The sequence below is a fragment of the Ursus americanus genome, chromosome 3, assembly GCF_024610735.1.
Source record: "Ursus americanus isolate L20-20 chromosome 3, mUrsAme1.1.p, whole genome shotgun sequence".
NCBI classification, from domain to species: Eukaryota; Metazoa; Chordata; class Mammalia; order Carnivora; family Ursidae; genus Ursus; species Ursus americanus.
The window spans coordinates 32,167,007-32,181,131 of NC_142129.1; the positions used below are offsets into that span (position 1 = coordinate 32,167,007).

The 14,125-nt window shown below is 38.1% G+C and overlaps 1 protein-coding gene across 10 annotated transcripts in view; it reads right to left on the reverse strand.

Moving 5' to 3' along the window:
- Nucleotides 1-14,125, reverse strand: part of ST7 (suppression of tumorigenicity 7) — a 231,257-nt gene that overhangs the window by 74,834 nt on the left and 142,298 nt on the right. For 8 of the 10 annotated variants that reach the window (XR_006778648.2, XM_045792785.2, XM_045792784.2 and 5 more), the window contains 3 exons: nt 11,887-11,955; nt 9,814-9,968; nt 7,545-7,642 (listed from right to left, as the gene is read on the reverse strand). Coding sequence is in view for 9 of the 10 variants with exons in the window: in XM_045792785.2 (XP_045648741.1) it covers nt 7,545-7,642; nt 9,814-9,968; nt 11,887-11,955 (322 nt within the window). In the remaining variant the exon portion in view is untranslated. The remainder of the gene's footprint in view (nt 1-7,544; nt 7,643-9,813; nt 9,969-11,886; nt 11,956-14,125) is intronic. The other 2 variants (XM_045792787.2, XM_045792786.2) reach the window with 1 other exon arrangement.

Here is a 14,125-nt window from a genome sequence, read left to right on the forward strand (position 1 = left end):
TAATAGAAGAGCCTTCTGATTGACCTCCCTGCTTCTCCCTTGCCACACAGCAGCCTGTAAAAATTAAAAATGGCCTTGTCATGCCTCTGCTCAAAACCTTGCAAAGCTCCCCATTTCAGCCAGAGTAAAAGCTTACTACAGTCCACAGACCCTACATGATCTGTAACCCACCCGCCTTCCCTGGGACTACTCTGTTCTACCCACCCAGGACTCTTTTGCATACTCCTGCCTCACAGCCTTTGAGCATATATCACATGACTAAATTCTGCACCTCCTTCAGTCTTTGCTAAAATGTCATCTTTTTAAATAGGATGATCAGGTGTGTAAAATGACACACACCAGATCATCCTATTAAATCTGTGACTTCCATAGCCACCTCATTCTCCGCCCACTAGCTTTCCTAATCTTCCTTATCCTGCTCTACATTGTTTTCCACCAGCATTTATCAATTTTTAATATATTACAAAAATACACACTTACTGGGTTTTGTTTTTGTTTTTTTGTTTTTTTGTTTTTTTGTCTTTTCTCTCTGCTAGAATGTAAACTGCATAAGGTCAGGGGTCTTTGTTTTTTCACCGATACCTGACATGAAATGGAGGTTCAATACATTTTCATTGAATGAATGAAAGGATGAGTGGTTTAGTACAGCCTGGGTATAGCAAGACTAAAATCAAGGCTGTAGGATAAAAAGAGAGAGAGAAGGTGTGGAACCAGAGAAACAGTGGGCATGAATGGAGCCACTGAACAGAACCAGGATTGAGTCCTAGGAAGGTGAAATGCAGAAGAACAGGAATCCAAGAGAAGAACTGGCTGGAGACATAGTTGTAAAGCAGAACCAGAAGATCAACGCCTGGGAGAGGAGGTCAAGAAGAGGAATCTAGAGAAGGGAAATGAAATCAGTCTCCCAGATGACAGGCACTGACACGTCTAGAACTGCTCATGGGCCAGCCATATATATTGAAGGCTTTACTCAGCAGTGAATACTACTCATCACACCAAAAAACGTGGGCCCAGCATTTGAAAAATCCTGATAGTGACAGTTAACATATCAGTCAAGTATTTATTATGTCCCAAGTAAGACTTTTGTGAAAATGATAATAGCTAATAAAATAACACTATTTCTAGACAAAATTCTCATCTGCATCAGGGACTACTTGCCACCTGCTGTTTCTATAGTGAATACAGAGTCCAATGCTGATAAAACCATGATTCATCCTTACTGATGCAAGTAGGTAAATCAATGATTAACAAATCCATTTTTTGTTCTTATTAATTAAACACTTTTCCTTTCTTTGTAAATCACTAATTGCCAATAATTTACTAAATATGTCAACTTAAACAACATTGCAGGCAAATCCAGAAAAACAAATCATGACAAAAAGCAAGGGTTCATATAAAGTCTAACTTGGAAGATCAGTGAGTTATTATTGACAGCATTTGCTTCCAAGATTCATTTTTTCTTTATTTGTAAGTATAGCAAAGATAGAATCTAGAAACATGCCAATAATCACCACAGGCACACTTACTAGAAATGAATACTGTATACTTTGTCTCTAGTTCAATGGTCCATCTGGTTATCTTAAGAGCTTGAAAACAACTGTGCTCAAGTAATACTTGGTCGCCTGAAGGTATTAAAATACGACTCTTCCCCTGCCACCCCCCACATAACGTTACTTTACTTCTTTCAACAATCAACTGAACATCTTCTAAATTTATTCATCAGCCAAGTTATCCATAATAATTCATGACAATTTTAAGGAAAAAAAAAAGAGGGATAATTGATAAGAGGGAAATAATGTGTCCTGCGGAATAGAAAGAAAAAAAAAGGAGTAAAACCAGAATTTAAGAATGAGGAAAATGATAAAAGGGAATAGAAATTAACTCCCAAAATATTCATTTAAAGTTTTCCTCCTAGAAAGATTTTTTCTATCAATGCAATAAAAATAGAATTTCTGTTGCAGAATATTCCCTAAAATTAAATTTTAAAACAACTTGGGAATGGCATATTAGTTCTCTTTTACAGATCATTGATTTCATGAAGGTTTTTCTTCAGGAACATAAGTAGGCAAAAATGCAAATCAACAGGCCTTAATGCTCCAAAGGCTTTGATTAGTCCCAGAGGTATATATTTTCTAAAGTATGCTTCCAACAGAAATGCTACTCTTCAAAAATCATCTAAAGGGCATCCTCTTACTATTAATGCTGTTAAATTAATCCTCAAAGGTCAATTGCTCACACCATAGGATACCTCTAATGACCTAAAAGGGATACGTAATGAACATCTACAATAATTTTCTAAATAGAACTCATTTTAATTTACATTAGTTTAAAAATAAATGTTACCACTTCCCAAGGCGAATGTATACACATGGTAATAAACAAGTTACAGGTTTGTTTCAAGCTCAAATTTTAGATGGTTGGATTTTTTCTTTGACATCCACATTTCCCCATGTCTACCCCATTTTTAGGGAGAATGAAAGTATATACAGAATACCTATATTTTGCTTTTCTATATGACCTGGTATTGTGGATTGAACTATGTCCTCCAAAAAGAAATTTTGAAGTCCTAATCCCTGGTTTCTGTGAATGTGACTTTATTTGGAAATAGGGTCTTTGTGGATGCATCAAATTAGGATGAGGTCATATATCCAATTTTAAATCCAACATGATTGGTGTCCTTATGTGAAGATGGAAATTTGACCACAAAGACATAGATAAACAAGGAGAAAGAATGCCACATGAGGCAGAGACTGGAGTGATATGCCTACAAGTCAAGGAATGCCAAGGATGGTCAGCAAGAAAGGACACTTTCCTAGGACCTTCAGAAGGAGTATGACCCTGCCCACACCTCGATTTCAGACTTCTGACCCTCATGATTGTGAGAGAATTCATTTCTGTTGTTTAAGCCACTTAGTTTGTGGTATACTTTCTTACAGACTGTGACATTTTAGGAGAACTAAGGGAGCATGGACTCCTAAAATCAAGTAAATAAAATGTTTCAAGAAGGTTGTATGATCTGTGTCAAATGAGAGGCCAGGATATTGATGGAGGCAGTGCTGGAGAGAGAAAGAGTGAAAGAAGAACAAGGGAGAATGACATAGAGGTCTGCAGAAAACTACAAAAGAGAGGGGAAACGGTGATAAAGTCTGAGAGCCTATGGTCAACTTTTAAAGGAGCTGTAGATTTTAGGGAAAAGTGGCAAATAGTGCTCAGGAAGTATGCACAAGGATCAAGGAAGACCACTACACATCAGGCCTTCACATTCTCCTCTTTCTCTCATGTCTCCAACCACGACCCTACCAAAATCTTCAAGTTCATTTACTCTTCATGTCCCAGAGTATCTCTTCAGAGAATCGCACCTAAGACAAACAGCCTCCCAAACCAGCCTGGTCCCAGGAACTGATCAATTCTAGAGATGCTTTAGAACACTATGTTCACGGTAGTAGAAGCTCCAACTACCAACAAATAAGACTGAATAGAAACCGAATGTCTGCCCCAAAACAGATCTACTTGCTTTAGGATTCTCCAAGTCAGTGGTTCTTAATAGGGAATGATTTTGCACCCCTCGCCAGGAGATATCTAGAGATATTTTTAGTTGTCACATTAGAGAGCAACAAGGGGGCAGATTGCTCCTGGTATCTAGTGGGTAGAGGCCAGGGATGCTGCTAAATACCGTATAATGCAAAGGACACCCACAACAAAGACTTACACGGCCTAAAATGTCAATAAAATGGAGACTGAGGAGCCCTACCCTAGACCAAATGACCTGGGGCAAGAGGAGCTCTGAGGTTCTTTCATATGGGCAAGGAACCCCTTCCATACCAGTTTCTCTATACCAGTTCTGACAGGGTATGGCTAAGGGGCCAGACCAAACAGTGAACCTTATGCATTCCATTCCAAATCTACTCAAATAGGGCCAGGAAAACTAGGGGAAAAAACAAATAAACAAACAAACAAACAAAAAGTTGAGGTTAGCAAAATAGTAAAAGTTAAAAAGAAAGAAAAAATTGTGTCCTATATCAAATGTTAAAGAGGCAAGATTAAAATGAGAACAAGCAAAAAGACTTTTCTTTCAACTTAAGCAGAAAATGCAACTCTTTTCCTTTTGAATAATAAATAATATCATATAGTAAAATTCAAAAGCCAGCATGCTCTTAGTTCTACCCACTGTCAAAACATTCCTCCAATAAAGTGCTCCATATTCTTCACTGCAAAAGGAAGCTAATTAAAGTGAGTTTTTTGAAAAAACATCTTGGGAATTCAAAATAATCAATGTGTTGCATTTATTTTTTTATATTAATGTGTTGCTTTTAAAATTAGAAGCCCTGAACCTTGACTTTAAGGAGCTTACGTGTTCTTACTTCATCAATATTTACTTATAGTATCAATATTTTATTAGATCGATAATCATCTAGAGTTGGCCTTCCCAGAATTCCCATTCATTCTCTTTCAGGCTATCTCACCAATTAACAGTTTTCCCTTCCTTAAAGGATTCCCAGAGAATTGTTCTTCAGAGTCTACTTTCTACATGCAAGGCATTCTGACTCTATCATTTATAGTTCCACCTTAAAATCTGCTCTAGGAAAGTTTCAACCAATGCATATGGGATAGGATTGCTGTGTCTTAAAGAGAAATTAGATCCTTCTGCCTCAATGCCTTATCAGCAGGCTGCCTGGAATCCGGTGTGCTGTTTTATCAGAGGAACCTTTGCAGCAAGATGGTTTATGTGCCTGTTATTAAAGGAGTAACCCTCCCTCCCATTGAAGTTCCCATTTATGTATAACCCCTGACCTGAGAGGAATCGGGCCTGACCATCAATTGTCTCCCACAAGGCTGAGACCAGCTGCAGCTTCAACAGACATAGGGGTCTTCAACCTCCACTCTTCCATTTGGGTGCCAGGAGTTTGTAAAGAAAAGAGCACCATGCATATTTCTCTTCAAAACACATCTCCACAACGTCTAACAGTGTCTGTCACAGGACTGTTACAAGAGTAGGGCCCATATCTATAAACCCAGTCACAAGGCAACATGTATTGGTATTCCAATAATATAACAGATTTTTTTTTTAAGATTTTATTTATTTGGCAGAGAAAGATACAGCGAGAGAGGTAACACAAACAGGCAGAGTGGGAGAGGGAGAAGGAGGCTTTCCGCTGAGCAGAGAGCCCCATGCGGGGCTCAATCCCAGGACCCTGGGATCATGACCTGAGCCGAAGGCAGATGCTTAATGACTGAGCCACCCAGGGGCCCCTATAACAGAATTTTTTAAGGAAAGTAACCCAAGAAACACATATATAAATACAGATACACACATATATAAATCTATGTGTGTGAGTGTGTGTGTGTGTGTGTGTATATATATATATATATAGAGAGAGAGAGACATTGCTTGACTTACTGATTGATTCATTCAAGGAAAAAAAAATCAGAAATATCCCCAAATGTCCACCAGGGGAATGGTCAAGCAAATTACATCATACTTACATAATGGAGAAAAAATAGGGGAAAAAATGTAACCATGTCTACCATATGCCAAGTGTGTTCATATTATTTTATTTCATTCTCCCCACTGCTCCATTAATTACCATTTTAGGTAAGAATCACTAACCACAATTTACAGAAGACAAATGAAAAGCCTATAAAGGAAGAAAGTTGCCCTGGGTCATGGAGCTAGTGAAGAGCAAAGCTGAAATTCACATCTAGGCTTTCTTATTCTCTGCCCAGCATTTATTCCACTGCATCCCGGATTTTCCCCCAACACCTATATTTGGGCTAAGTCAATAACTGGAACTGTATAATATAAAACAACGTTAAATAAAAGTCAAACCATAGCATAGCTGCATTGGTTTTAATCACATGAAACTGTCCATACATATACTAAAACTGATGATCATCAGAATGAGATTGAAAGAAAAAAACTGGAATTGAAATCACCCCAGTTTGTTTCTCCTATGAAGTCGCTTAAGCACATAATAAAGAAAATCCCCAAAATCTGCTCCTCCATGCATGCCTGTCCCAGGCTTACTAAGGTTAAGAAAAGGAGATAAATTTAAAACACCTTGTTAAAGGCTGAATGTGGCTGGGCCAGTTTAAGATAAATATCCCATCCTTCATAAAATTCTCAGCTCTTTCAAAGACAAAGGGACTGACTGGTAGAGTTTCTTCACTAGACCAAAAGATGGAATTTCTGCAACTTAAAAAGCTTTTAGAGCAAGTTCATGTCTCTACAGAACCCTCCTTTTATAAAAATTAGCACTTATACTGTATAACAAACATTCTTTAAATTCTTCCCTCAACCTAAAGAATTTAATCCTGGGACATCCCCTTTGCAGTGGCTTTGCCCATGAAGCATCTATCACCTTCAGTCAAACAGAATTACCTTGGAATCTGCCTCCTCTCGTTCCTCTCCTCACGTCTGGGGGCTATCCTGCTGCTTAATGGAGGAGCCTGACCAAGGCACGGATCTCACTCAGACCTCCACATTATGCTGCCAACTTCCAGAAGTAACTAGGGGTGGGCCTGGCGTGCAGCATACAACCCCCCCCCCACGCCAGAGTAACTGGGAATTTGTATGAATAACTGCCTTTCCAAAGATAAACCGACAAAAGGCTCGCTAGGTTTACATAGCCCTGTTCTCAAACCCACTTTTATCTTGCCCCTTGATTCCTTCATTTTTATAAGGGGTAGTAGTTACCTGTGTCTCCTGATTTCAGGAAGACAGGAGAGGCATGAAATGTTTGCAAAAGTCTTCTGAAATTGTTTTTAAAAAGAAAATGGTTTATAAATACAATTCCCACTGGTGTCAGTTTCTTTATGAAAAACTATTTCTTATTTTTAAAAATGTGGAAGTTCCTTTACCTGTTTCCCTTAAAACTACTGTTTTGATTATTGAATAATAATCTCCCTTGGTTCTCTTTTCCTTTTAAAACTCTTACCTATTTCCTCTCTTCTTATGTTGACTACTACTAATAAAATATTCTGATTCAAGAATCTAGGAAAATGCTTGAAATGACTTCAATCAGATTAGATCATACTATTATTACATTTGAGAGTAGCAATTAGACCCATAGTTTATTCAATTCTTCCTAACACCAATACGCACAAAAAAAGTCAGTCGGCTAAAATGGCTGATCTCATTCTTGGCTTCTGGCTACAGCTCCAGAGGTTTAATAATAAGGACATGTATTGAAATTTCCTTAATATGTCAGTCACTCTATGGACAGCTTTGCATGTATTATCTCATTTAATCTTCACAACAATCCTAAGCAGTAATTGCTTTTGTTATTAATATTGTTATTGTTAAAGTTCTTGTTATCTATTCCCATTTTGTAGATGAGGAAGCAGGCACAGAGCAGTTGAGTCACTTGCCCAAGATCACTCATCTAATACACTGAGCGTTAGAGCTGAATCCCAGACTGGCCGGCTCCAGGACCCATGGGACCACCACACCATCACTGGCGCTCACTGTTATGGCCATTCAGTTGGCTCCTCCTTCTCTAAGTCAAGTACATTGCTACTGTTCCCAAACACAAATTCAAACTCACATCTCTCATCATTTTCACTGCTTCCCTGGTCCTCCCGAGTCTTCTGGCACACATTGCTAGCCTTCTTTTGATGTAGACCAAGACATTGGTATCTCGTCCTGAAGAAGGAAATATAAAATACCAAAATTTAAAAATACAAAAGCTTTCAGCTGAGCTGCAAGAAAAAAATACAGAGGCCCATTTGCCACGCCCTTAAAGGAAAACCTCAGAGAGAAGAGAGTGCTCCTTTGGCTTTTTCTTACTGCCAGGAGCACTAACAACTTCGCTAACAGTAAAATGCATACAGTGTAGTCAAAGTACTTAGATTTCCAAAGGTCACATCATGTGACTGATTACCTAATCCATGCTTTTGAGTTAGGATGTTGAATACTTGATAAATAAAATCATCTGCTACAAAGTGCTGGGAAAATGAACATACCCACATTGAATGTGGTTTACAAGCAAGAATTCCATATTCTTCAAGTCTGCATGCTTTTAGTGGAGATGCAAAGAGGTGAATCTCAGGTTGCATCTTGATGAACTATTTTTTTTCCTTCTTGACATTAAGTCTGGAGAAGCCTCATCTTGAACTTCTGTTTTATATTATTCTTTCCCTAACACTAGTGACATCATAATCATCTCCAGGTCCCCAAAGCAGTCTATTTTAGATGGCAATATAACACATTCCAGATATGACAATAGAATACGCAACAAAATGAAAACTACCCTAGTGTTAGAGAAAGCACTGACAAGCTAACTAGTTATAATAATAGTCACTAAAATGGCTCTTAAAAAGTACATTAACAACTTCTCATCTTAATCTTTTATTTAATTATATGTCTTTTTGGATATGTTTCTAGACCAGTGAGAACATGCATGCATTTAATCCTCAATAAAATTACCATGTTTTAGAAAAATATGACACACCTGTTATAGATTAAGTACATGTATAATATGCAGCTATTAAAAGATGTTAAGACCAAAGTCCTAACATTTCAAGTTTTAAACAATGAGAACAAGATGTGTGCTGAAAATCTGCCAAGTGCCTACAAATTATTTTAAAGATGTGATTATATTTTTTGGATAGATTTAGGCAACAGGTTGAAAGGATTTAATTTACAGAAGAAAAGAAATAAAGAAAATTTCTTAAGTTATGTTATAGGTAATGTAATTTTATGTGTTAATTCTCATTTAGTTCACAAAATTGACATTACTATACAAATGCCTTCAAAATTCATTGTTACAATTTTTTGAAAAGAAGCAAGATACAGATGTGATTAGAGACTTGATTAACATACATACACACTGCAGAATGCAAATAAAAACTCATGTATTATTGTGTTGTGTGGACATACTCATGTATACACATAAAGATAAAAAATCTTGCTGTACCCTAGTCATAAGGACTAATGCACTCATTCTCTGCACCAAATCCAAGTTGAGTACTAAAATTTAATTTTATAATCTCCAATATGAAGGAGATGCAATCCTACTCTCCAAGATGAAGTAGGGGAAAATGAGGTGAGAAATTCCACCTTAAGGAAACAACCTAAAGTCTGAATGGATGATGAAAGAGTGATCAAATTTCTACTTAAACAACCAAAAAACTGACAAGTCAGCAGCTCCAGGAATTCCAGAAGCAATTTTGTTGTCTTATTTTTATACTCTTCCCCCAAAATATCACTGACCCTCAGTTTCGTGTACTACAGTGAAAGACCTCATTTTAAAGAGTTATCTTAAGTAAAAGCACCCACTATTTTTAATATAAAAAAGATAAACAGTTAGGAACTCACGGCTTTTTATCTCTGGAAGCCAATACCAATGCGCTAAGTACTGAGATAATCACCAGTAAATGCAATATTCTTAGTTGTCCTAATTCAGCCAATGCTGTAGAAGACTCATAAGAGAAAACCTTTGATCACGTTAACATAAATTTAAGTTCTGTTTCCCAAGTAGGCCTTAAGTTATGGGGCAGAGAAACAACTAATAAACAGAAACATATAAGAATTCTGAGGAGAAAAAAAAGGTCACATTAAAGGTTATGACCATTTATTTCTAGCATTAAGGATCTAACGACTAGGAAAGAGAATCTGAAAATCAATGTGAAACCGCAATGAAGCTATAAGTGAATTATGTACTGTGCTCTTATGGGAAGGAAAAAAATTAATAGGCAAAAACTAGTATTTATTCTCATCTATGAGAATCATATTTTGAACTGGCCTGAACATTTGTTCTGATTAATCCCGCTACAGTTCTGACCCCCAACATGTCAGCCTGGAGAAAACCTTACTATGCTGGGCTTCGTACTGGGATCCGTGATGCTGTAGCTGCTGAGAACGCCGGTAACAGCCGTCTCCAGCCTTCAGGGCCTGCTTGAACAGCTTTTCTGCTTCCGCAATGGTTGTTGCTTCCTCTTCAGCCAAGAGAATATATGCAGTCGCACACCTGTCCATTCAGATAATAGCCAACATCAATTACAAATCCAAGGACGCTATCACAGCTGTAGGAGTGCATGCAGAAGGGCAAGGAGTTATGCCAAAACATGCAGAGTGGCCAACTGGTTCATGCACCCCTGGTTTGTAGTTGTTGACACAAAATAATGACACAAAAGAAATGTCTATATTTTAGCTTGAAAGGTAGGATGTGTGGTGTTAGGAGCGTGGGGCTCACAAATGGACTCTGCCCCTTATTAGTGTGTCACTTTGGGCAAGTTATTACTCTGCCTCCCTGATGGAGCACAACATGGAATCGATTTGTTCACAGTGTTGTTGCGAAGGTTAAGTAAGGTGATGCATGTGAAGTGCTCAGTACAGTAGCCGGCATGGGGTACATACTCCGTCAGTGTCAACTGATGATGGCAATGACAACAGCTGTTGGGAAAGATCTCCTGCCAGCTCTCAAAGTTAGAGGTCCTACAGATAAATTTCCTTCTATTCACTAAACATGGATTCTCTGAAATCTAAGGATTTCTTCAGAATGAGAAGTTCATTAAATCAGATCAATTACTCATTAAAAAAACAGCGCTTCAACATCTCATTATAGTCAGCACTGATTTTCTGGGTCAGAGAAGAACACTAGAAGAACCTACAGGTAGTGTTATTTCTGAAGAGCTCAAAATCTGATTCAGCCTCAGCAGGGAACAAGAGTTCGATCTCACGCCTTTAACAGTAATAGCTACCACCACCTGTTGCTCAGTATGTAATAAGCACTGTACCAGGCACTTAACATATATCGTCTCATTTAATCCTTTCAACAACCTCTAAGCTAGGAAGCCGGAAAGGATAAGCAGTTAACTAACAAACAAGGGGAACTCTTGGAAATTTCAACCTTTCCCATCGTATCAGAACCACCCGACTGCCAAAGAAAGGGAATGTGATAGGAAACATGAGGCCGGAGCAGACCACACAGGTCCCATCTGCACAGATCCCTCTGCTTTCCTTCTTCCCCATTGCCTCTCTTGTGGTCATTTCCCTACTTATCAGAACCTCCATCAGACCACAAGAGAGAAAATAAACAGCAAGTGAAACCAAATTTTACTTTTACCCTTCATAAACTGCAACAGCCCAGCTAGGAAAAGGAGGCTGAACCACAGCCAAGGGGAGGTTTGGGGTGACTATTTAAATCTTAGCCTTGAGGAGGGGTCTTGTCAGTTCTTTGGTCAATCCCTTTAATTTCACGCAGGACTGATCAATGGGGCTTTAAACAGAATGTGGTGCAGTAGGGAGAAAAAATGCCCAGAAAAATGCTGTAAAACCAATTAGTATGGAGGGCAGCAGATATAGGACTTAGAAAGAACTATAATGATGCTGAAACTGCCCAGCGATTCACTGGAGAAAATAACGGGACAGGCATCAAGAAGCACTACTTAAGGCTTCAGATGCTGACATATAAATATGGGTCAAGGGTAATGAAGTGAAAACTGAGATTATAATACTGAGTGGTGGATATAGTATCAGAGAACTTAGCTATAAGATTATAGTTGGTGGGCTGGGAATTCAAAAGACAGGTGGGGGCAAGTTGCTTGCTTTATTTGTTTATATTGCAAATAGTATTCTTAGGAGGAGAGGCAGAGTAGCACTACTAGCCAAGAAAACATATATCTATGTGGAAAGTCATGAGTCTGGGGTAGAAACATGCTAAGAGCTTGTGAGTGAAGGAGAAAGAGCAATAGAAGTGCTAATGGTTGGGGAGTACAGAACAACGGCTCAGCTCGATGGAAGATAGAGATGATGCATCCTTGTCACAACACAATACACAGACAGAAGCAAGAAAGTATGGTGATGGGGGTGTCAACCATCCAGATATCTGCTAGAAGAAGTCTCATTTGGTTAGAAGTAGGGCACCCGACAGGTTCTTGACTTACTTTGGTAACAATTTTATCTCCCAGATGGTAGAGGAAGCAATTAGGGGAACTTCAACTCTGGACCTAATTCTGACCAAGAAGAAAAAAATAGTTGGTGAAATGAAAATTGATAGGAACATTCAGAGAGAGTTACTATGTCATTTTGGAGTTCAGGGTAATCAAAGAGGGTAAGGTGGACTTCAAAAACTTCAAAGAAAAGAGGTATGATACAATGGCATGAGACTCTGAAGGAAAAAAAATGGTTTAAGAGGGTCGGGCAGTTTCCAAATGTCCAGCTGTAACCATAGTCACAAATGAGCCTCTCAGGAAGAAAAGAGGGGTGACCATTAAGTAACCAATATGGCTGCACAGAGATCTCTCACAAGGTCAGATTCTTAAAGGACATGTAAAAAAAGATGGAAAGAGGGCATGTGATGAAGGACTACAAGAGAGTGGAATGAGCTAATAAGAATAATGTCAGGAGAGCTAAAACTCCAAATTAGCTGAAGCTTGCAAAGCAAAATAAAGACACAACAAAACGCTAAAGACAATCATCTATTCCCTGTTTTTAAATTATGTTTAAAGCCCTATTACCACCCCCATTTCTCTACAACCATCACAAAAATAAATAAGCAAAAAAGACAAACAACACAACAACCACATCAAAACAAGAAAACTTTGTAGTTAGTAGTAGCAGATAATGAAGAGAAAGCAAAACTCTCTAACTCCTACTTTTTTTTCCTGGCTTCTCTATCAAGGAGCATGATTTTCGGGCTGAAAAAGGGAGAAGAAATTAAACTCTAATGTGGGTAAAAAGATGTAAGATAGCAAATAACTGATGTCTTCTAAATGAATTACTGTACTGGGATGGGCAAATCCCAGGAAGCCAACAGACCCCGTAGGCAGGCAGCCCATGGAAGTGCTCTCTGTGGATAGTTAAGGAATCACGAAGAATGGACATGTGCTAGAAGATGAGATGACAAATGCAGTAAAAATGTTCAAAAAGGGAAGAGGGCAGACTTCCCAAACTACAGAACAGTGATTTGGAAAGATATTCTAATGGATTATTAAAGGGATGGTTTCCAAGCATTTTTAAAAGAAAGTAGTGAACACTAGAAGCTAGCTTAAATTCACTAAGAATAAATAAATCAGGTTGTGCTAGCTTAATTTACTTTAAAGAATTTACTATACAGTAAAGATCCACAGCTACAACTGGCATTCTTAAGATCAAAACGCAGAAATATGAGCTGAATCACAGTGTAACTTGGGTGGCTTAGTACTTGGTTGAACAATACCAAAGGATGATGAGTCATGAAGACATGAACCTGGAGGGTAGTTTGTATATGTCATGTCACAGGGATCTGTCCCTGACCCTGACATTTTTATCAGAAACATGGATGACACATAGAGGGCAGGCATATCCAATTTGTAGATGACAAGAAACTGGAAAATAAATATGTTGTATGACAGAATCAGAAACCAAATAGATCAACAGGTTACAAAGGCAGGATTTCCAACTCTCAAGTGAATCTTTCTTTTTCTAAGACCTCCGAAGAAGATTCTGTAACCTTCTTCAAAAAAATCATAAAATAGTTTAACAATGACCACTTGGCAGGGAGAGTGTCGAGGTGATTCAAGCACCAGATGGGTGGTTGAGTTAAATGACCTTTAAGGTCTCTGCCAACCCTGAGATTTTATGACTCCAATTTTAAGAATCTTTCCCATTTTCTGAAATCTCCAGAAGATATTTCCCAGCCTTCCTTGGTAACCCACAGCATGTTTGACAACACTAATGACAGCATTTCCTCTTATCTTTGTCTTGATCTTGAAATACTTTTAAAGTTTAATTTTTTTCACCGTATGTTTTTGTTATCTTTTCCCCACAAGCAGAAGCTCTACCTAAAAAATGTGATGGCACAGATGAGTATTCTACATCTGAAAAAAATCTCCCCGTCAGTATGTTTTAGATATGTAAAGAAACTGTATTTATTTTATATCCTTACAGTATCCCACAGGTAGTCCTTAAAGGGCTTGGAAGCCTTGGAATAGCCCTTGGAAGCTATTTAAGTTAGGGTCATAGCAAAACTACTGAATTGCTCTCTAAAATGACTAAAACCACCATCACATGAATGTCCTTCACAAAAAAATTTTTTTAACAAAATTAATAACCCCCAAAACAATCTTCAAGTTCAAATGCATAATTTAATTTAAGTATCCTATTAATGGCAAAGGATGAGATTTCCTTTTTAAAAGCAAGATT